At 42.8% G+C, this 23621-nt stretch overlaps 1 protein-coding gene across 1 annotated transcript; it reads left to right on the forward strand.

Moving 5' to 3' along the window:
- Window positions 1-13824: 13824 nt before the first annotated feature.
- On the forward strand, window positions 13825-17472 carry LOC137429989 (thread biopolymer filament subunit gamma). Its single transcript, XM_068120423.2, has 8 exons — window positions 13825-14641; window positions 14757-14817; window positions 14918-15013; window positions 15132-15308; window positions 15409-15534; window positions 15670-15890; window positions 16077-16500; window positions 17292-17472. Exons 1-7 carry the CDS (start codon window positions 13878-13880, stop codon window positions 16495-16497), a joined length of 1866 nt encoding a protein of 621 aa, XP_067976524.2. The 5' UTR covers window positions 13825-13877; the 3' UTR covers window positions 16498-16500; window positions 17292-17472.
- The last annotated feature ends 6149 nt before the right edge of the window (window positions 17473-23621 follow it).

Genomic DNA, 23621 nt, shown 5'->3' on the forward strand with positions numbered 1-23621 from the left:
AAGCCACGTCTGACCAGACAACACTGCCAGCACTGATTGCAGTGGGCCAGAGAGCACCGTCAATGGCAGCCAGGACACTGGAATCACGTGATTTTCAGTGACAAGTCTAGATTTCTGGTCTATCGTCAATATGGCCGCGTCCGAGTGCGCAGACAAGTGCATGAAGCCTACAACGAAGATTGTATAGTGCCAAGAGTCCAAACTCGAGGTGGTGGGGTGACTGTTTGGGCTGCTTTTCATGCAGGGGGAAAAACTGACCTGGTTGTTCTGAATGGAAACCTGAACCAGTTCAAGCACAGGGCCATTCTGGAAGAAACATTGTTTCCATTTGTTCATGCAGCCTTTCGAGGAAACTTTGTCTTCCAAGATGACAATGCACGGCCTCATCGTGCTCGCATGATCCAACACTTTCTTGCTGACCGTGGTGTAGAGCATATGGAGTGGCCTGCCATGTCCCCGGATACGAATCCGATCGAGAACTTGTGGGCAGAATGAACGCGTCAAATCGACAACTTGGACCAGCAGCCTGCCTCTGTGCATGAATTGCAACAGGCTATTGACACTGCATGGCAAGCGATTCCTGTCCAAACAAATCTCGTGAACAGCATGCCTCGACGTGTACGTGCTCTCCTGAATGCTCGTGGGGGTTACACGAAGTACTGAACTGTAATTTTACTGTCCGTAATCCCAGTCGAAATGTAAAAAAAATTTAGTTAAAAATTTTTTTTGGCTAATGTGCAAAATAAAGAGATACTTCTGGAAAACGCACAGAAGTTTAACACAGTACTGTCCGTGAATTGAGTTCGATATCAGTTTACATCACTCTCAAGGATCAATTTATTTGCTTCGAAATGTCAAATGTCGTTTTTGTTTCTTTTAAAGGTCACATTAACAAAATATAGAATAATTTCAACATAATTCCAATGAACTTTTGGTTCTAAGTCATCTTGAAAAGTAAGTTCACCCCCACAAAAAAAATATTCCATATTAAATGCCAAGTCTGTATATATAGTATATATGTATATATGTATATATGCATATGTATATATATATATTGATAAACAGGAATCAAATTCCTGTGAGGGGCTAGGTGTGAAAAAATTCTGACTCAATGTGAGGACTCGAACCACAGACTTCTGTTGATAACGCATCAACAGCCCACTGCGCTATTGAGCCAGCCGCAATCTCCTCAGAACCGTTCCACACTTAACACTGCGAGCTTTATAATGGCCGATGTCCTATAAGGAGCCTTATATACTGCATATATATATATATATATATATATATATATATATATATATATATATATATATATATATATATATAATTATATATACAACCTTATACAGTCACGTGAAAAAGTAAGTACACCCCATGTAAAGTTTTGACTTTTTCAACATATTTCATCATACAGCTATTTGATCTTCATTTCAACAATATTGATAGATAAAGGTGATATAATATAACAAATATCATGAAACATTTACATTTTGTAGTCCATTGTATAATTTAAATAAATATAAATGCAAATTTCGCATGTGGAAAAAGTAAGTCCACCCTTGGCTCTAATAGGTGGTATTGCCCCCTTTGGCAGAAACAACCTCAAGGAGGCGTTTCTTACAACTGTCTACCAGTCTCTGACATCGACTGGGAGAAATTTTTGCCCACTCCTCCATGCAGAATTCTTTCAGCTGTGTGATGTTTGAGGGGTTTCTTGCATGCACAGCACGTTTCAAATACCCCCACAACATCTCGATGGGATTTTCATCCAGGCTTTCACTTGGCCATTCCAGAACCCTCCATTTCTTTCTTTTCAGCCAGTCCTTGGTGAATTTACTGGTATATTTAGGGTCATTTTCATGTTGCAAGGTCCACCTTCGGTTGAGCTTCAACTTTCCAACAGATGGCCTCACATTATTCTCAAGCACCCTCTGGTACAATGAAGAATTCATAGTGGATTCTATGATGGTGAGCTGACCAGGCCCTGATGCAGCAAAGCTGCCCCTAACCATAATATTTCCACCACCATGCTTTACAGTTGGTATCAGGTTCTTGTGGTCAAATGCTGTCTTTGGTTTTCGCCAAACATGTCTTCTGGTACTTTGGCCAAATAGCTCTACCTTTGACTCATCTGTCCAGAGCACATTGTTCCAGAAGTTCTAGTCTTTGCCGAGGTGTTCATTGGCAAACTTTTGTCTTTCCCTGGTGTTCTTTCTGGACAGCAAAGGTTTCCTCCTGGCACACCTCCCATGTCGATCAAATTTGTGCAGCCTCTTTCTAATGGTAGACTCGTGCACTTTGACATCAACAGTGGCAAGAGCTACCTGTAGGTCCTGTGATGACATTCTGGGGTTCTTCGAGACTTCCTTCAGCATCTTGCGGTCTGCTCTCGGGCTGAACTTGCTGGGGCGGCCTGGCCTGAACAAGTTGGCAGTTGTTTGGAATCTACTCCACTTGTAGATGATCTTCCGGACTGTCGAATGATTGATTTCAAATTGTTTGGAGATCTTTTTAAATCCCTTCCCAGACTTGTAGGCATCGGTAACCTTCTTTCTGAAGGCCTCTGAGAGCTCTTTTGATCTAGGTATGGTGACGCCGCACACTCTAACAACAAAGAGCAAACCAAACTAAATGTCTGAGGTTTAAATAAGACAGGTAGTCTAGTCAAATTTCTGGGAAACGTGAATTCATGAGGCATTTTTGAGTAAAAGCAAGCAAACCACTTTTTCTGGGGTAGTTTTTCGTGCTGAATACGAATCTGTTGTTTGCCAAGCCCAAAAATGCGTAATTAGGTCACTAATCAAGGTCAAAGGTCAATGAGTGCAAAATTCAAAATTTTTGAAAAAATGTTTTATTTTACATCACCTATCTGTACATTTCAATTATTTTACAGTATTTTGTCTGGTAAGGTTACTACAGCTTTTCACAATTATGAAAGTAAAGGGAATTGTGAAGGGAAAAAATCAGATTTTTGTGAATATATCCGTAATGAAGCAACTTTTCGTTTTTTGACATACTGTTTTAATTCACTTGAATTGTTGCCTTAAATACCATCAGTGAAGTGGTTTACCTGAGTCCTATATAATAGCAAGATTGTTTTCTACACTAAATGTCAATATTTGACTAATTAGCCACTTAATTAAGGCTAACGGTCACAAGGCGCAAAGTGCACTTACATGGCACAAGGCGCAAAATGCACTTCATGGCAAACATGTTTGGAGTGCAGGCAGTTGATCATTATCACATGTATTCTTAATTAATCCTGAATCAATTGCAGTCTGTCAGACTGATTGGCTGGAAGGAGGAGCCATCCAGGGGAATGCCAATTAGCTTAACTGTGTAAGCTCTGACCCCCCCCCCCCCCTACTTTGGCCTGTTTCGACATGGTGTTTCACTGGCATTGCACTTGCAGGCCTCAGTGCAGAACTGTTTCCCCCACTTCCAACAAGAGCAACTATCAGAACTGCAACCTTTCTTGCAACCACACTGAGTAAGTTCTCGGCATCCCTTTGGAATTGACGGTAAAGTTGTAAGAACCGGTGACAACTTGTCATCAACGAGTTTCCATCCACAATCAGTCGGCGGTGGCAGATCTGTCATTGGATTACTGGCCTCTCTCCAAATGAAACTTTGGTAGTTTGCACGCTCTATGTGGAACTTTGCTGCATCACTAGATGGAGGTAGGGTCTCCGTTGCATGGCATTTGTTGAACAGTTTAATGCGGGCTTGATTACAGTTCTCAGATGGTTCCTTGTAGATATGGCAAATGAACTTTTCAGCATCTTCTGTGACCTTCTTTGATGGTGTCAGAAACTGCTGTTGTTGGATCTTTTCAACTGCTGTTGGTATATCCAACGTTGACGTATTGGATGGTTTGATGTCTCCAAGACCGCTTTCAGCAGATGGCCCCCTCTGCCAGGCAGCTAACTGAGTAGCGTGAAATGTATTTTTGCCATCTAGGGTAGAGTCATTGATGTCAATATTGTCGCCAGAAAAATGCACAAATCGTCCCGAAACCAGGTTGCTGGTAACAACTGCCCCAGTTTCTTGATCAAGCGCTTTCAGAGTGTTTTCAGCCATGGCAGTGTCATACCTAAGAACCCGGTTATAGCTGATTATGTGCCCAGCATTATGGAATAGCTCAACTAATTTCTTTGATCGAGTTGACTGGTGCAGCGTCATACCCATTCCAACGTGTTTAGGCGGTGCCTTCTTGTCTCCACATACACCATAGACCATGTCTTGTCCAATGCTAAGGACCCTTGTCTTCTTCACCCAACCAGTTTCAGACATCTCACTTTTGTCAAACTCAGCATCGACACTACTTTGGCCTCCAAGCAAGATATTCACAAACATGAGTACAGATGGTGGTACACTTGCCAACTCTGCTTTTTCGCTTACATCGCAACCTTCGAATGCAGGATGTGACATGATATCACTGCGGAGTTGCAGAGCAACGTGCACTAAAGACAGAAAATGATCATCCTGTTGTCTAAATATGGGAATATAGTCTGCACTGTTCTGACCGCACACCATTTCTGAAAGAGGTATGTGACTGAAATGTCGTGGAAGAAGCAAAGTTTGTTTCTCTGAAGGCGCCAAATTTCTTAGCACAAGAAATTCATAAATGTCCCCAATGCAATTCGACAAAGTTTCTTTAAAAGTCCCCAGTCTACTAAGATACGATGTAGGAATTGTGCCGTCGCACTCACTGGCTAACTCTTTGTACCTCTCGAACACTGCAGATAGTTCAAATACGTGCCCTTTCTCAGCAGAGTGACGCAGCTCTTGACACAACCATGATATCGCCATGTCTGCTGATTTGCTTTCAGTTTCCGCCCTTTTGACATCCCTAAAGAATTTACTAAGACAGTTAACATGGTAACATGCCTCAGCTGAGATTAAATCATTCTCATTTGCAGTACGGACTAAGATGTTATGTACAAATTTAGCTTTTTCCGTAATTTCATTACTCATTTTGAAGGTTGTGACACGACTTGTCTTCTGCTTCTTGTCAAAGTTCTGGCAGAACATACACAATGTCCAGTTCATCTTAGTAGTACTACTGCGTAAAAACGGACATGCTTCAGCCGAAACACTCTTTCTTTCAGGATCTTTTTCGTTTTTCGATTGTTCCTTGGCTAGCTTAGCATTTATTTTCCCCTTGTGTGTGTATGCAGAGTAACATAGCTTATGCCATTTAAGTTTGGGGAGACTTTCTGGAGGCTCTGCAAAGAGAGTCGAAAGCCTGTCCACGGCTGATCGAAATTCATAGTGTCTAAGTTTGCATCGGAGCTCGGTCGCCTCTCTGATGGCAGCAATACCCTGGTTTGTCTGGTTGAAAATCGTATCTTTGACCTGGCTAGTTCCCTGACAAATGATACGAAGTTCAAACGACACATCCTCACGCTGTCGCTTGAGGCTGGCAATAGGTTCCATGGTTGGCCTGAGGGGAGAAACAGAAACCAAACTAAGCACCAGGCACGCATGTTCTGACCATGAAAACTACAACGTTGTATGATATACTGCAACAGCCCTTAAATGATCGAATAAGCGCAGGCAGTGTTGGCCCGGGTTTTAATCTTATTCTCAAAGACACAAAGTAAAGCTTCTTCAAGACAAAACATCTAACCGATATCACTAATTCATTAGTGGTAGATGCATTAGGCACTCATCGTCAATGCCCATGCCCTGCCTGTCTTTTTGCTACTGTTAGGTAAATGTACATGTATGTAGGCCTGCCTATGATGTGAGATGTCAAGCATACATTACACATTTGTATGTACATGTATCTCACCAAAGAAGAATGCATTCCTTTACTTTCATTTGATTTTATATTTCATTTTTTAACAATCTTAAAAAGACCCTTACCTGTACTCCTGAAATGTTTAATGCCTGATGCCTAGGGTACGAACTAGATGGCTTATGCTAGGCTATTAGATTCATTCTTCATCATTAAGGGTCTATTGAAGAACACCCTGCTCTGTCTGAATGGAAATGATTTGACAAACATGGCAAATGCATTAGGGTCAGAAAGATGAAGCCACTTTCACTGTTGAGTGAAAGGGATGGTTTCAAGTGCAAGTAACTGTTACGTCATTGCAAGACTTTCGCACTCATTGACCTTTGACCTATGTTGTTTACCGGTGACATTTAGATTCTGTCTTTATAAAATCTATCTCTAGACCATCAATAGGAGCATAAAAACTCTGCCCCATTGTGCATTTAGAGGTTAAACTGCAAGCAAATTACGCAAAAACTAATTGTCGCCCCTTACAGAGATAAAGGCAAATGAGCATAGATGTGTCCTCACGTTTTCCTTTAAAAATAAGATTTTGAAAAGCTTTAGCAACCTTACTAGACAAAATATTGTAAAATAATTGAAATGTACAGATAGGGGATGTAAAATAAAGCATTTTTTCAAAAAAATTGAATTTTGCACTCATTGACCTTTGACCTTGATTAGTGACCTAATTACGCATTTTTGGGCTTGGCAAACAACAGATTCATATTCAGCATGAAAAACTACCCCAGAAAAAGTGGTTTGTTTGCTTTTACTCAAAAATGCCTCAATCATTCTATAAAGGCACATTTTCAGATTTTTTGACTAGGCTAAGGTTCCTGCAAGATCTTCTCTAACGATGTTCTATCCATTTGCACCTGAGCTTGTGCACCTGATTCTAATTTTAGGTATTTGAAGTAGTGATAAATGTAGGGGTGTACTTAGTTTTTCCACATACGAAATTTGCATTTATGTTTATTTAAATTATACAATGGACTACAAAATGTAAATGTTTCCTGATATTTGTTATATTATATCACCTTTATCTGTCAATATTGTTGAAATGAAGATAAAATAGCTGTATGTTGAAATATGTTGAAAAAGTCAAAACTTTACATGGGGTGTACTTACTTTTTCACGTGACTGTATATATTGTTGTGGATAAGAGGATTGTGTTTTTTTAATTGTGTTTTTTATTATTATTGCTTGATTCTGGACCCTCCTTACTCCAGTTATGTATAAAGGTCAAAGGGCGTCCCATAATTAGGTCATAAACAATCACGTCGGCCAATCATAGATTTCCCCCTGGTTGATAGTTATATCTTTATTATGTGTATTAGGGTAAGGCCTTGTCTTCCATTAAGATGACACTCCATTGCACCAAGTGAAATAAGATAGATTCCCTTCATTCTTCATTCCCATTCCCAAAACCTCCATTTCCCCTTTCGCCATTGCCAAGCCTCGATTGCCAATTACATCCCCTCCAAAACCACCATTGAACATGTGCTCAGCTCGGGGAAGAAGGGCGTGCCCGCCCATCGTCATCAAGGAGGGAGCCAGAGGCCTGTGCCCACCAATCAGGGCCGAAGCAAGCTCACCAAGGGGTGTGTCCAAAAGGCCGGTGGCTTGATCGCCTGAGGCGCTATAAAAAGCGTGCGCGCAAGGTACTGCGTAATAACATCCAGGGAAGCACAAAGCCTGCTATTCGTCGCCTTGCTCGCCAAAGTTGGACCAAAAAGGAGTTAACAGCAAGAAGCCTGGAGGAGTTGGACAGGGAGACGTGCATGTTGTTGAGTTGAGTGTTTGGACCAGACGAGTCAGACGAGTCCTGGAGAAAGCATGCGACGTCCACGCAGCAGCCACAGCAGCTTCAGATACAGCAGCTTGGGGCCTGGACGGCAGTTTGGAGCGGGGCCGCGAAGGAACGGCGGCTGCCCAACGCGCCGATCGTGCTGCAGTACCGGTGGACCTTCCTCTCCCTCCAGCCATCCACCTCCTGCCTTTCCATCCTTTTGTGTACGTGAGTTTGTTTTGTTTGTTCTGTCCTTGGGTTAATTAAGGTTGTATAAGCTAGCGTTGCACTGTGTCTAAAATCTTTTGTAAATTATTTTCTTATCTTTCCTTCTTCCTTGGTTACTTTTGAGCGTGTAAATAATAGGAATAAATTTAGTAGTATTGCCAACTTTTTTTTGTATTCTTCTTCTTCTTCACGTCCGTGTCGCCCTTGTCTTTTCCATATTGAATATCTGTGGCGCGATCCTGCCAACGTTCGGGAATCGGGTTAGTCGGGGTAACTGTTCGGTCGCGGTGCCATCCGCTCGGCAAACAACATCTTATCCACGGTCCGTAACAATATATACACTGCTTCTGCACAACTAAGACAGACCCATTTGTCCCGAACCAGAAGCAGTTTTGAACCCTAAGACCCCTGAGACCCTTTCAAACCTTTTCAACCCTAAGACCCACTCAGACCCCTTTGACCCTTTAAGACCCCTAAAACTCATTAGAGACTTTAGAACCTTGAGACCCTAAGGCCCTTCATACCACTTATAACAATAAGACCCCTAAGACCTGTAAAGACCCCTAAGACCTCATAAAACCCTAACACTATTTAAGACCGTTCAGAACCCTAAAACCCTTTGAGACTCCGAAGTCTCTGACCTAAGACCACGAAGAAAAAACACTGACCTAAGACCCTTTAGACCCCGAAGACCTTTTAGAACCTTGAAACCCCCAATATCATTTATGACCCTTAAGACCTTTTAGACCCCGAAGACCTTTTAGACTTTAGACCCTTGAAATCCCCCAAGATCATTTAAGACCTCGATGACCATTAATACCCTTTACACCCCTAATACACTTGAAACTCATAATACCCTGTAGATGACTTTGACCTCTCCACCCTTTTATATGTTTTAATACCCTTTAGACCCTTTCAGACAATTCCGACCCTTTCAACCTTAAATTTCATTCTTTAGACCCCTTCAACCTTTTAAGCACTTTTAGACAAACGAGATAATTTCGACCCTTTAGCCCCATTTAGACACTCAAGACCATTTCGACCCTTTAGCCCCATTTACACTCAAGACCATTTCGACCTTTTTTTTTGTATACAGAGTCGAGGCTCGTGAAAGAGCTAACATTTATCAAACAAACAAATCAAACAAACAAGCAAACAAAGTATATAAAAAGAGGAGCGGTCGACAAGATGGGGAGAGAAGGGGAGGAAGCACATAAACAACATTTGAGAGCAGGGACATCGGGAGATGTGTGAGAGGGAGAGGGCCTGGGGGGAGGCAGGATAGGTATAAAACGCAAGGACACCAACGACTTCCAGGAAAGAAGTCAAAAGTCACCTCAAAAAAGTGGATTTGGGGTGAAATTAGCGAGGGTAGAAAAGATCAAGGTTTTGGATTGGGGAAGATAAGAGATGGTGGTGAACAGCCGTTTTAGAGACCTGGAGGGAGGAGTGGGATTGAAGAGAGTGAGGGAGTTTGTTCCAGAGGCGGGAGAAAAGAGGAATGAAGGAGTGAAGGTGAGCAGAGAGTCTTGATTTTGGCAGTTTAACCATAAGAGGGTTGCAGGCAGATCTTGTGCGACCTGTAGGAATATTTGGGAGACAGAGCCCAGAGAGAGCTGGGGGAGCAAGGCCAGAGAGGAGTCGGTAGAAGACGGAAAGACCACAAACCTGCCTGCAGTGAGTAAGTGAAAGGTCCTCGGAGATAGCGTCATCGCGGGAGATTCCAATGATTCTGAACGCTTTGGTTTCAACAGCGTGAAGACGAGCTAGGTGTGAGGCAGGAGCACCGGCCCAGAGGGGGGAACAGTATTCCATTGAGCTGCGGATGAAAGCCTTGTATGTGGAGAGGAGCTCAGGTGTGCCGAGGAAGGACTTCGCACGACGGAGGATGCCCAGTCGGCGACTGGCTTTGGAGGCCAGCTTGGAAATGTGGTTTTCCCAAGAAAGATCATGGCAGATAGTGAGACCCAAAAGCTTGAGCGACAGAACTTCTTGGAGAGGATTGTTGAGAAAGTAGATGGGAGGGTTGTCCAGTCGATCTTTTCGGAGAGACATAGTAAGAGTGTGAGATTTGTCCTCCCTTTGCTCGAGTTCTACAAACTGTATGTACGTGCTGAGGATTTTCCCATTCTGAGGAGACATGCACTGAAGTTTGCATCACTGTTTGGGACGACCTACAGCTGTGAGCAGTTCTTTTCAAAACGGACTCTTGCAAAGACTCGGTTTCGCTCAAGACTGACTGACCCAAACCTGCAAAACCAGCTGCGAGTAGCATCATCATCACTACCACCTGACACCAAACGCCTCGCCAAAGAGAAACAGTTCCAGCCATCGCATTAGGTGAGTCCGATATATGTATTCAATAATTTAGCATGGCCCTCGAAGGATGTTCTAAAAATCGAAATGGCCCTCGACAGGAAAAAGGTTCCCCACCCCTGATGTAGACGGACAAACAAGGGATGCAGGTAACGATGAGTGGTAGGGGAGAACGCAACGGGTGGACAATGAAATTGGGTGGACAAAGTGGTAGGACAAATTCGAAAAATGGAAATATTTTAATAAAATGCTCTACAGTGCTAGTAAAAAAAAGTATGACTAGGTCAATATGAAAAAGAAATAAAAAACGGGGTGTTTGGTGCACCCTAGTGGAGGTGGTTTAAATGATGTAGAAAATGTCATGGTTTTAGATGGGGGATGACATGGGATGATGGTGATCATCTGTCTTGCAGACCTGGACGGAAGAATGAGATTGAAGAGAGTGTGCAAGTTGGTTCTACAGGTGGGGAAAAGAGGAACAAATGTGTGGAGGTGAGCAAAGATTCTGGATTTAGTCAGTTTCACAAGGAAGGGGTTGCTGGTGGAAAGCGTGCATCCTGCAGATATCTGGGGAATGAGGAGGAGGCATGGAGGGGGCTGAGGGAGCAAGACCAGAAATGAGGCAGGAGAAGATAGAAATACCACTAACCTGTCGGTGATGGAAAGTGGCAGGCCCATAGACACAGCTTCATCGCAAATCATCCCAATGGTCTTGAAAGCCTTGGTTTCCATGGCATCAAGTTGAACAAGGTGTGAGGCAGGGGAGCCAGCCCAGACATGAGAGCAGCACTCCATGAACCTGCGGATGAAAGCTTTAGAGTTCAATAGGAGCTCAGGAGTTCCAAGTAAGAACTTTGCACGACGGAGGATGTCCCATTAGCGTCTGGCTTTGGAGGCCAACTTTGAAATGTGGCTTGCCCAAGAGAAATCATGGCTGAGAGTGAGACCCAAGTGTTTGGGTGAGTGAACCTCTTTGAGAGGGTTGATGAGAAAGTGGATGGGATGGTTTACGGTACGGTCCTTTCGGAGAGAGAAAGTGTGTGGGATTTCTCAGGATTGAAAGACATTTTCCAAGTGTTTGGCGAGATTGTGATTTTGTCAAGGTCTGAAGAGAATGGAGAGGCTCCTGCCTGTCTGTTCGAAGGATGAGGGATTAGGATTGACGAGGAATCATTGATTAAGCAATAAGATAATACCTAGAACACTATTTTCGAGTTCCCCAGCCTCGACACGAAGAGAAGAAAGGGTATATGATTTCATCTCGAGTATAAATTGTCTGTGCTCAATTAAAATTAATTTAAATCGAAACTGGTTTTCCTTGATATTTATAAAATAATTCCTTGATTACAAGATGTCATCATATACAATCTGATTCACATTACCTTCTCATATGACGCGACCATAAACCACCCTTGAATTACTGTACTATAATTAATTGCTATTAAACACTTAAATACTATTAAACACTTTTACTAAATACAACCATAAAACACCTGGAGAGGCCGCTTCAATATTTGTCTATGTCCATCCTTCCATCCGGCCATTAAAAATGAAGCAGACCGACCTTTCTAAACCACCATGTTTAATTCTAAAGGGTTCTAAAAGTGTAATTCTAGAGGATTCTAAATCGTAATGCTAATGGGTTCTAAAGGGTAATTCTAATGGGTTATCTTACTATAATTCACCAAATGTCTGTCCGTCCGTTCGAAGGTACCGCAAAAACGGCTGAACCGATCGCAACGATATTTTGGGTGGGTAATCCTAGGACCCCCTGGAGTAAAATAGGCGATATTGTTTTTCCAATTTTCCAGTTTTTCCAAACACGATGGAATAATATTTACCGATATGAACAGTGATGTGGCTTTTGTTAAAATTATACAAATACTGTTTATTCTACGTACCAGGAGAGAGTAGATCGATTCCTGACGAACTCTTCCTATATAAACGTGCGGCTCCGAAGTAACACGGCAGCGTGTGCAAAGCGACTGAGAAACAGGTGTAGCGGCCGCTTCGGTGTTACAGATTCGGTGCGCACTCTTCACACATAAACGTGCGACTGAGAAAGACGTGTAGCCGCCGCTTCTGTTTTGCAGAATTCAATCTTTTTTCAAAATTGGCGCCATGTACTGTTTAGATTTTGATGATTTGCGTGTGTTATGATTCAACGGATGTTTATATGAATCGTTTAAAATAAAAAAGCCTTCAATTTCTGATATTTCGCCTTTTCATTTGGGCTTCCCAATTGAAGCCCCGCCCGTAGGGCGGGTACCGTTGCTAGTAAAGGGTAATTCTAAAGGGGATAATTCTAAAGGGTTCAAAAAGTGTAATTCTAGAGGATTCTAAATCGTAATGCTAATGGGTTCGAAAGGGTAATTATAATGGGTTATAAAGGGTAATTCTAGAGGGGATAATTCTAAAGGGTCCTAAAAGTGTAATTCTAGAGGATTCTAAATCGTAATGCTAATGGGTTCGAAAGGGTAATTATAATGGGTTATAAAGGGTAATTCTAGAGGGGATAATTCTAACGGGTCCTAAAAGTGTAATTCTAGAGGATTCTAAATCGTAATGGTAATGGGTTCTAAAGGGTAATTATAATGGGTTATAAAGGGTAATTCTAGAGGGGATAATTCTCAAGGGTTCTAAAAGTGTAATTCTAGAGGATTCTAAATCGTAATGCTAATGGATTCTAAGGGGTAATTATAATGGGTTATAAAGTGTAATTCTAGAGGATTCTAAATCGTAATGCTAATTGATTCTAAGGGGTAATTATAATGGGTTATAAAGGGTAATTCTAATGGGTTATAAAGGGCAATTCTAATGGGTTCTAAAGGATAATTCTAAAGGGTTCTAAAGTTGTCAGCATCTAGAAGTCCTGTAACTTGCATGGATTGCACACATACTGCCAAACTACACTGCTTCCTTCGGTCACGCATGCAATTTGTTTTAGTTTGGCTTGCTGACAACTTGGCGTCATTGACCTCTGATGTCCCAGATATTTAACTTCTTGCTAAAATTTTGTCGAGCACTTATACTTTACGTGAATACAATACATATGACTCTAAGATTTTGAATATAGGAGCATAAGTAGTGGGATAGTGCATAACGTCATTTCCCGTATACCTAAAACTGAGGTGTTATTAAGAGTCAAACACTGTATCTTCAAAATGGCAAAAAAAACAATGTCATCATGCAGTTGCTAAATGAGGAGGCGCTAAATGACCAGAAACCATCAAAAAACATTGTATGTATCTTCCCTCGAGATTTTGCTTTCCTGCTACCTGCCGACAAAAACCATGTGTCTGGTGGGTCATGCAGGTGGAATTGTTCCTTCACCAATGACCAGATGAGGTGAATAAGATATTGGCCACATGGAGCCAGTGCTTGACAAGCTACCTGGATAAAGTTTGATTACTGCCACATTCTCCAACAGAGGAAACATTTGTTGCTCTGTAAAGCCTATCGATGGGATGTAACTCTTCATCACATTCATTGTCCTTCAAGATTCCCTTTAACTCACAGTCAGAGTATCCACAGCATTTTAGCCTCACTGGATCAAATCCAAGCCCATGGCTTTTCAATCAAGTTTCTTCTTGATTGAACTCCAACAAACATGACCGCATGGAAGCTGAGGCTAGCATGCATAATATATTGTCAAATATGCATTTCAATGAGGTTGAGACTCCTATAAAAGCACCAGGCAATCCATGGGATCTGCAGTCGAGCAATACCTCGGAGAATCTGGTGTAGGAAAAAGCAACAATGGCCTCTCACTCATCCGTCAGCTACCGCTCTGTCCGAACCGGAGGATCCAGCGCTATGATCGGCTCCAGTGGCTACGGAGGTTCCAGCAGCAGTCGTGCAATGGGGCTTGGAATGGGAACCATGGGCCTGTCGATGGGGGGAGGAAGCTCTGGAGTAGGGGGAGGAAGCTACAGAGTGGGCTCTGCAGGGATTGGAGGTATGGGCATTTCCAGTGGGTTTGGAGGTATGGGAATTTCCAGCCGTGCTGTGGGGATGTCTGCCTATGGAGGAGGTGCGTCAGGTGGTGCTGGAGGCCTTGTTAGTGGTGGGGTGCCAATGATCGGTTATGGAGGTGGTGCTGGTGGGTTTATTGGGGGTGTAAGCCCCGGTATCATGGCAAGTCCAGCTTTCACTGCAGGCCGTGCTATCACCTCAGCAGGTATGTCTGGCGTGGTTGGAACTCTGGGCCCTGCAGGTGGAATGGTTCCTTCATTCATGAGCAGAGATGAAGTGAAGAACATCTTGGGCACATTGAACCAGCGCTTGGCCAGCTACGTCGATAAAGTAAGGCAGCTTACAATCGAGAATGAGACACTGGAGGAAGACCTGAAGAATCTAACTGGAGGTGTACCAATGTCTCCTGACTCGACCGTCAATCTGGAGAATGTGGAGATACAAGTCACTGAGATGGTGACAGAGGTGTCCAACCTGACGCTGGAACGTGTACGCCTGGAGATCGACGTGGACCATCTGAGAGCCACAGCTGATGAGATCAAGTCCAAGTAAGACCTTTTGAATGCAGACACATGGTTGTTGTTTTTCAGCTTTTACAAAACGGGTCATGGTTATTTTAACTTTCATGATTATGGTGATCATTCCAATGGTGTTTCTGTGCAGGTACGAGTTTGAGCTTGGAGTGAGAATGCAACTTGAAACTGACATTGCAAACATGAAGAGGGTTTGTGAAAACACAAGATCAGCCTTTCAACAATTAATAAATTTGTTTTCAAAAGATATGAATTTTAAAATTACTGAATGTTTCTTATCTTTGTTTGTAGGATCTTGAAGCAGCAAACGACATGCGTGTTGACCTGGACTCAAAGTTTATGTTTTTGACTGAGGAGCTCACTTTCCAGAGGAAAACACAAATTGAGGTAAGCTGGTTCAGAATCATTAACCTCACAAGATGTCAGGGAGATCAACTTCACAAAATGTGTGGGACATTGTGTGTTGACCATAAATAAATAATTATCATTCTCTCTTCTTGTGCAGGAAATAAACAACCTGAAGCAGCAGTTTGGCAGACTTGGACCAGTACAGACATCAGTGATTGAAGTGGATAACCTGAAGGCCGTCAACCTTACCGAGGCCCTCAATGTGATGCGTGAGGAATACCAACAAGTGGTCACCAAGAATGTCCAAGAGGCTGAGATATATTGCAAGATGCAAGTAAGTCCCTTGATCTGAGACCATTACGAATCCCAGTTCCTCTCAATATCCTGGCATTGCCCCCAATGGACTAACTGCGTGACCTGTATCTCCTGTGCAGATTGATCAGATCCAAGGAATCTCCACCCAGACAACTGAGCAGATTTCTATTCTGGACAAGGAGATTAATACTCTGGAAAAAGAGCTGCAGCCACTGAATGTGGAGTACCAAAGGCTTCTTACCACAGTGAGGACTCTTCACTCAGGAATCATTTTGTGCAATTGTGAACTTTACATCTCGGCTTGGAGAAGATAATCTTTCTGAAACAATTGAGAATAACCATTTCTTCTCCTTTTTTATATTCCTGTCCCTCCATACTAGTACCAAACCCTGGGAGACAGACTGACAGATTTACAGAACAGGGAGAGCGTTGATCTTGTCCAGTTCCAGAACACCTACAGCAGGTATGAGCAGGAGATCGAGGGAAACCAGGTGGACCTGCAGAGACAGCTAGTGACTTATCAACAGCTGCTGGACATGAAGACAGCTCTGGATGCTGAAATTGCGACGTACAAGAAGCTCCTCGAGGGACAGGAGACCATGTATGTCTATGGTATTGAAATATAGGATGTGGAGATGTAACTCGACCCTTATTACCAAATATGTGGTTGTTTGACAGGTGTGTAATTTGTGGAGTATATTTATGTGATGAGATGGATGTATGTTGTTTATCTCATGTTTCTCATTATGGATTTGCAGCTGAGTGTGGGCTCTGATGTTCATTTCAGGGTAAGGACAGCAATGGCTGATGACTTTGCTCACGCTACTGTTGTCAGAAGTGGAACTGCTGGTGGTGCTTCCTCAATTGGTGGGGGCTATGGGACCAGTTCAGCAACACATGGTGCCATTTCTGGAGGCTACAGCTCAGGTGGTGGAGCAAGCTACAGTGCAGGTGGTGGAGCAAGCTACAGTGCAGGTGGTGGAGCAAGCTACAGTACAGGCGGTGGAGCAAGCTACAGTGCAGGAGGTGGTTACAGTGGTGCAGCTAATGCATTGATGGAAGGTGGTTCTTCTGGTGGAAGTGCCATGATGGGGCAAAGCATGTACAGCAGCAGCTCCATGAAGAGAAGTAGCTCCAAGAGTGCTAGTGCGTCTACTGGTGGTTACGGAACAAGCGGACTCGACACCACCATCATCCTGCAACAATAAACTGTAAGGACACGACATGTTACAATTACAAAAATATACAATTAATATATAATTCCCGGTCACGTAAAGGTGTAATGGTCATGTTTATCTCAAAATCATATTTGCTAAACTGATCAAACCTTAACACAAATGAAATGTTCTATAAACCACTTAGTCAATAATCATTTTTTACCTGTGATGTGTCATTTTTCTTAACTAGGGCATGCCCGTACTATATCTATATCTAAAATTATATCCCCCCCCCTCTATTTACATGAAATGGTTTGGTCCAAAGCGAACGGCTTGCGAGTGGTGACAATCCCCCCCCTCTATTTACATGCAATGGTTTGGTCCAAAGCGAACGGCTTCCGGAGTTTGGTAAAGAAATCGCCATCGCGTGCACAAACGCGCAGGAAAGCGAATGAATCGCAAATTCGTTTTTATTAGTTGTAAAACATAGTTTAACGCCAACATAGTTTGCAAACGTGAAATAAATGAATACGCTCTCAAATGTGCCATCCGAGGCAGAGTGTGCCCGCCACGTTCGGCACACGCGATCGTTCGCTGCTCTCTGATTGGTTGAATCGTTTTTTGGACATAGCTCGGTAAGTAATTGTCCGATTAATATGAAACCTTGAAAAGGCACATCCTCGCGTCCCCAGCAATATACCTGGCAAGTTAAAAGTATATCGGACCCGTGGTTGTCGAGAAACAGCGGTCACAGACAAACGTACAGACAGACAGAGATTACTGGAATTATAGATAGATGATCTATGCACACTTATTTAAATGCAATTTCCTATTTCCCTTTGCAGTTCCGTTGCCTTTGGAAAAGATTTCTGAAACAAGAACTCAAGTCTTGACAACCATGGAAGAAGATGAACCCCAAAATCACATTCACGATTATTCATTCACTTTCCCCCAATCCAGATGATGACAACAATGTGAGACTTGAGAGCTATGGGTGCAAACAAATAAATGTTGTAGTACCTGGAACTTGTGTTGTTATTTTTTAATTCTACATCTACAGATCAATCGTCAATCACGGGGGTGGCACGACAGGTTATATTTAATTCTCAAAAGACGTAATCAGGTTAACAACAAGAAAGACCGTGCTGTGGTCACAACCTGCAACACAATATATATATATATATATATATATATATATATATATATATATATATATATATATATATATATATATATATATATATAGATAGATAGATAGATAGATAGATAGATAGATAGATAGATATATATATATCCCACCCATCCCGCCGCCTCCATCTACCCCCTTCCCATTCATACATACATACCACACTGACAGTATATACATAACCATGTACGTTTGATCCATTACAATAACATATAATATAGATGAGGATATTTTTATAATGACAGATAATATAGATTAAGAAAACATAAAGAAAAACATATAGAAAAATATAGATAAGAAAGATTATTATATGGAATTTTTAAAAAGAAAAAAGAAGAAAAAGATATCTAGAAGAGAAGATCGGCCAACCTTCCCCAGAGAAGTAAAGTTAATTTCGAAAATCGAAGAGTGGCCTGCACCATGGGACGACATCCCGCTGTAGTGTCGGGGAAAAAGCTTTTAGCGCCATAAGGAGCCTTATATACTGCATGTATATATATATATATATATATATATATATATTGTTGCGCGACTCACGGTTAACTCCAGAAAGTCGTGGATGGACCGAAACGGATTTAATGGAGGCCTTAACCAAACACGGATTTTGCTATCTAACGCGGGAGGAAGAAGGAAAATGGAAGACTGCGGCAAAAGCTTACCTTCAGCGCACCGATGTAGCCACGGTCCTGTAAGAGGATTAATGTACTTGACAAACACAAATCAGAATGTACAAAAATATAGATTTATTCCCGGACACCGAAACAATGAAACGCGACGGCAATGAAATAAAAGTAACTAATTTGGGATTCCACACACCGACTTCAGAAACAAGACGAGGGAATATGAATACTAAAGAAAATGTCTCGTCGTGTAAAGTGTAAACGCGGAGCTCGGGCTTATCTGGCTCTTGTCGTCTTGTCTCCGCTGCCCACACGCGGCTTCGTTCAGCCCCGATGCACCCACGAGGTCCCACACTCCAGCACCACAGCACCGAGTACCATGAGGTCCATGCACCAAGCACCATGAGTCCAACGCAGGCCAGCGGCTCCAAGCGAGGTCGGTCTTCCCACACGATTGGCCTGTCACGTCCCAGTCAGCTCTCCCGAAGCAAACGTGCCAGCAAGCGAACTCCACTCGGGCTATATCTCAACTCAACTCGGGCTGCCCAAGACGAAGCGCCGGATGTCCAAAACAGGCTAGCTGCGCGAACAAGAGCTCCAACCAAAAGGGACGCAAGGGCTGCAAGAATGCACGAACCGCCAGAGACTCTCGAGACCAACGCAAAATGGCGCAAGACTCACTCTCTCTCTCTCTCTCAACCTCTCTCGCTGTCTCCCTTAAATAACCTTGCTGGTAACGTCGTCAGCCTTGACGCGCTACCCAATCAGCTGACTCGCCTGCTGGAGGTTCACGCCGACCGTGCCTCCCCAACTCTCGTCCCCTGTTCCGTGGTCATAGCGCGTGGTACTCAATGTGGCTAGGCCTGTCGGAGGTGTAACTGGCGGCGGTGCCCATTGGCGGTGTCTTGGCTTGGTTTCCTTCCGAAGTCATGTCAGGGGAAGGGATTTATTTAGTGTTGCGCTGGGGACCTATCTATGGTGTCTACAGGTGTGCATTGCCATAAGGGACAAAGGTTTGGCTGACCAGGTGAGACACACAGGGGCGCTACTCTTTAATCCCTAACTCTACTTAACACACGAACCTCCTGGTTGGTTCACAAGTATACATCTTACCCGACAAAACGCCTACACATGAAACATATTACAAGTCAGATTCCTTACCACGACAGACGAAGCACGTTACCTACACAGATCTATCTGGCTCCACATATCACTACCCTCACCGACATAACAACAGATATATATATTGTTACGGTTCGCGGTTAAGGATGTTATATTTGCCGAGCGGAGGCCCCGCGACCTAACAGTTTCCCCGATTCACCCAAACGTTGGCCGGATCGCGCCACAGCTATTCAATGTGGAAAACTCTAAAATGACCGAATGTAAAGAGGAAGAAGAAGACGTACAGAAGAGTAACGGGATTTATTATTTACACACACAAGCAAAAAGGAGCAGTCACGGTTATTTACAGGGGACATGAAAAAGCAGGTGACACAGTGAAAATACTAGCTTATACAGACTTAATTGAATACCCAGGACAGAACAAACAGAACAAACTCACGTACACGAATGGGGGACTTGTAGGCAGGAATGGCTGGAAGGAGAGGAGAGTCCAATGGGTCCGGCAGCACGATCGGCGCATTGGGCAGCCGCCGTCCCTTCGCGGCCCTGCTCAAAACCGCCGTCCAGGCCCCAAACGGCTGTCGAGTGTTGTTGCTGCTGTGGACGCTGCTGCTGGCGAGCAAGGTGACGAATAGCAGGCTTTGTGCTTCCCTGGATGATCTCTTCTCTTGGACCTCACAACCCAGTTCTGCCTTGGACCCTTTCGACTCAACTCTCCTCTGACGACCCAGCTCTTTCCTTTGCACCTCACCACGCAGCTCAGCTCAGCCCCTGGACCTCACAACTCAGCTCTTGTCATAGCTCATCTCTTTGGGGAACGTCCCGCGGCGGGTTATATAGGCCCCGCCCCTCAACCTTCGCGAACCTCCTTGATGTTTCTCTCCACACCCTCTCCAAGTCCAACCCCTTGTTCGTGGTTGGTTGAGTGGGGCTGACTCACTCCTCCCCTCTATGACGAGGTGGGGACCCGCCTTTCTTCCCCAACCCTGCCTCGTGGTCAATGGCGGCAGTTGTTGGTTGGCAATGCGAATGGCAATGGACGAAAGGGGAAATGGAGGTTTTTGGGAATGGGAATGAAGGGAATCTATCTTTTTCACTTGGTGCAATGGAGTGTCATGTTAATGGACGACAAAGCCTTAATCTAAAACACATAATAAAGATATAAGCTACTGAACAAGGGTTTTATCGTGTCCTTCAATGTGTGCTTTATGGAATTAACTACCGGGACGCCCTTTTAACCTTTACACAACACTGGAGGCAGGAGGGGCCAGAATCAAACAATATTACACAATCAAAAAAAATACAATCCTCATATCCGCAACACTATATATATATATATATATATAGTTATATATATATATACATATATATATATATATACATATATATACAATATGTTGTGTATATATATGTTGTATATATGTTGTATATACAGACTTGGCATTTAATATGGAATTTTTTTTTCTTTCTTGATTTGGGTTTACTTTCTGAACTCAGTATATCAATCTGGTGAGTTTCTTTTACGCTTCGGTGATTTCTTTGTTAAAAGAACCATGTCACTGATTGTTTGTCGCAGCAAGAAGTCTATAACAGGATTATATCACAGGTGGCGTGACAAAATGTACGGACAGGTACATTTAACGATTGGCTTCACAATTGGGTATATAAGGGTTTTTGCGTTCTGTATTAGTGGAAAACAACTGCTGCACGTCTACAAAAGTTATTGCCGCTTCCCCTGGAGATGGTCCGTCAACTCGTCAATGCTGTTTGTCATTTAGTGGTGGCTTTACGAAATTCCGGCATGAAACAGCGTGCTATTGCTCGGCAGTATGGCATCACTCAAGGTCAGGTGTCAAAGATCCTGAAACGAAATGCTCAGAGGGGTGTCCCTACTCCAATACCGAGGTCAGGACGTCCCCACAGAACCACAAGGAGGGATGATCGCCAGCTGCACCGGTTAGTCCGCAATGGCCGTACTAAGTCAGCTAATCGGCTTAGGGCTGAGTGGCAGCAACTGACAAATGTGCCTGTATCCAGAAGGCTAGTCAACCAACGACTGGTTCAAGCAGGCTATCGTGCCAGGCGTCCCCTGAGAAAGCCACGTCTGACCAGACAACACTGCCAGCACTGATTGCAGTGGGCCAGAGAGCACCGTCAATGGCAGCCAGGACACTGGAATCACGTGATTTTCAGTGACAAGTCTAGATTTCTGGTCTATCGTCAATATGGCCGCGTCCGAGTGCGCAGACAAGTGCATGAAGCCTACAACGAAGATTGTATATTGCCAAGAGTCCAAACTCGAGGTGGTGGGGTGACCGTTTGGGCTGCTTTTCATGCAGGGGGAAAAACTGACCTGGTTGTTCTGAATGGAAAGCTGAACCAGTTCAAGCACAGGGCCATTCTGGAAGAAACATTGCTTCCATTTGTTCATGCAGCCTTTCGAGGAAACTTTGTCTTCCAAGATGACAATGCACGGCCTCATCGTGCTCGCATGATCCAACACTTTCTTGCTGACCGTGGTGTAGAGCATATGGAGTGGCCTGCCATGTCCCCGGATACGAATCCGATCGAGAACTTGTGGGCAGAATTAACGCGTCAAATCGACAACTTGGACCAGCAGCCTGCCTCTGTGCATGAATTGCAACAGGCTATTGACACTGCATGGCAAGCGATTCCTGTCCAAACAAATCTCGTGAACAGCATGCCTCGACGTGTACGTGCTCTCCTGAATGCTCGTGGGGGTTACACGAAGTACTGAACTGTAATTTTACTGTCCGTAATCCCAGTCGAAATTTAAAAAAAATTTAGTTAAAAATTTTTTTTGGCTAATGTGCAAAATAAAGAGATACTTCTGGAAAACGCACAGAAGTTTAACACAGTACTGTCCATGAATTGAGTTCGATATCAGTTTACATCACTCTCAAGGATCAATTTATTTGCTTCGAAATGTCAAATGTGGTTTTTGTTTCTTTTAAAGGTCACATTAACAAAATATAGAATAATTTCAACATAATTCCAATGAACTTTTGGTTCTAAGTCATCTTGAAAAGTAAGTTCACCCCCACAAAAAAAATATTCCATATTAAATGCCAAGTCTGTATATATAGTATATATGTATATATGTATATATGCATATGTATATATATATATTGATAAACAGGAATCAAATTCCTGTGAGGGGCTTGGTGTGAAAAAATTCTGACTCAATGTGAGGAATCGAACCACAGACCTCTGTTAATAACGCATCAACAGCCCACTGCGCTATTGAGCCAACCACAATCTCCTCAGAACCGTTCCACACTTAACACTGCGAGCTTTATAATGGCCGATGTCCTATAAGGAGCCTTATATACTGCATATATATATATATATATATATATATATATATATATATATATATATATATATATATATATATATATGTATATATATATATATATATATATATATATATATATGTGTATATATATATATATATATATATATATATATATATATATATATATATATATATATATATATATATATATATATAATTATATATACAACCTTATACAGTCACGTGAAAAAGTAAGTACACCCCATGTAAAGTTTTGACTTTTTCAACATATTTCATCATACAGCTATTTGATCTTCATTTCAACAATATTGATAGATAAAGGTGATATAATATAACAAATATCATGAAACATTTACATTTTGTAGTCCATTGTATAATTTAAATAAATATAAATGCAAATTTCGCATGTGGAAAAAGTAAGTCCACCCTTGGCTCTAATAGGTGGTATTGCCCCCTTTGGCAGAAACAACCTCAAGTAGGCGTTTCTTACAACTGTCTACCAGTCTCTGACATCGACTGGGAGAAATTTTTGCCCACTCCTCCATGCAGAATTCTTTCAGCTGTGCGATGTTTGAGGGGTTTCTTGCATGCACAGCTCGTTTCAAATACCCCCACAACATCTCGATGGGATTTTCATCCAGGCTTTCACTTGGCCATTCCAGAACCCTCCATTTCTTTCTTTTCAGCCAGTCCTTGGTGAATTTACTGGTATATTTAGGGTCATTTTCATGTTGCAAGGTCCACCTTCGGTTGAGCTTCAACTTTCCAACAGATGGCCTCACATTATTCTCAAGCACCCTCTGGTACAATGAATAATTCATAGTGGATTCTATGATGGTGAGCTGACCAGGCCCTGATGCAGCAAAGCTGCCCCTAACCATAATATTTCCACCACCATGCTTTACAG

The sequence above is a fragment of the Myxine glutinosa genome, chromosome 6 (assembly GCF_964187855.1).
Source record: "Myxine glutinosa chromosome 6, kmMyxGlut1.1, whole genome shotgun sequence".
NCBI classification, from domain to species: Eukaryota; Metazoa; Chordata; class Myxini; order Myxiniformes; family Myxinidae; genus Myxine; species Myxine glutinosa.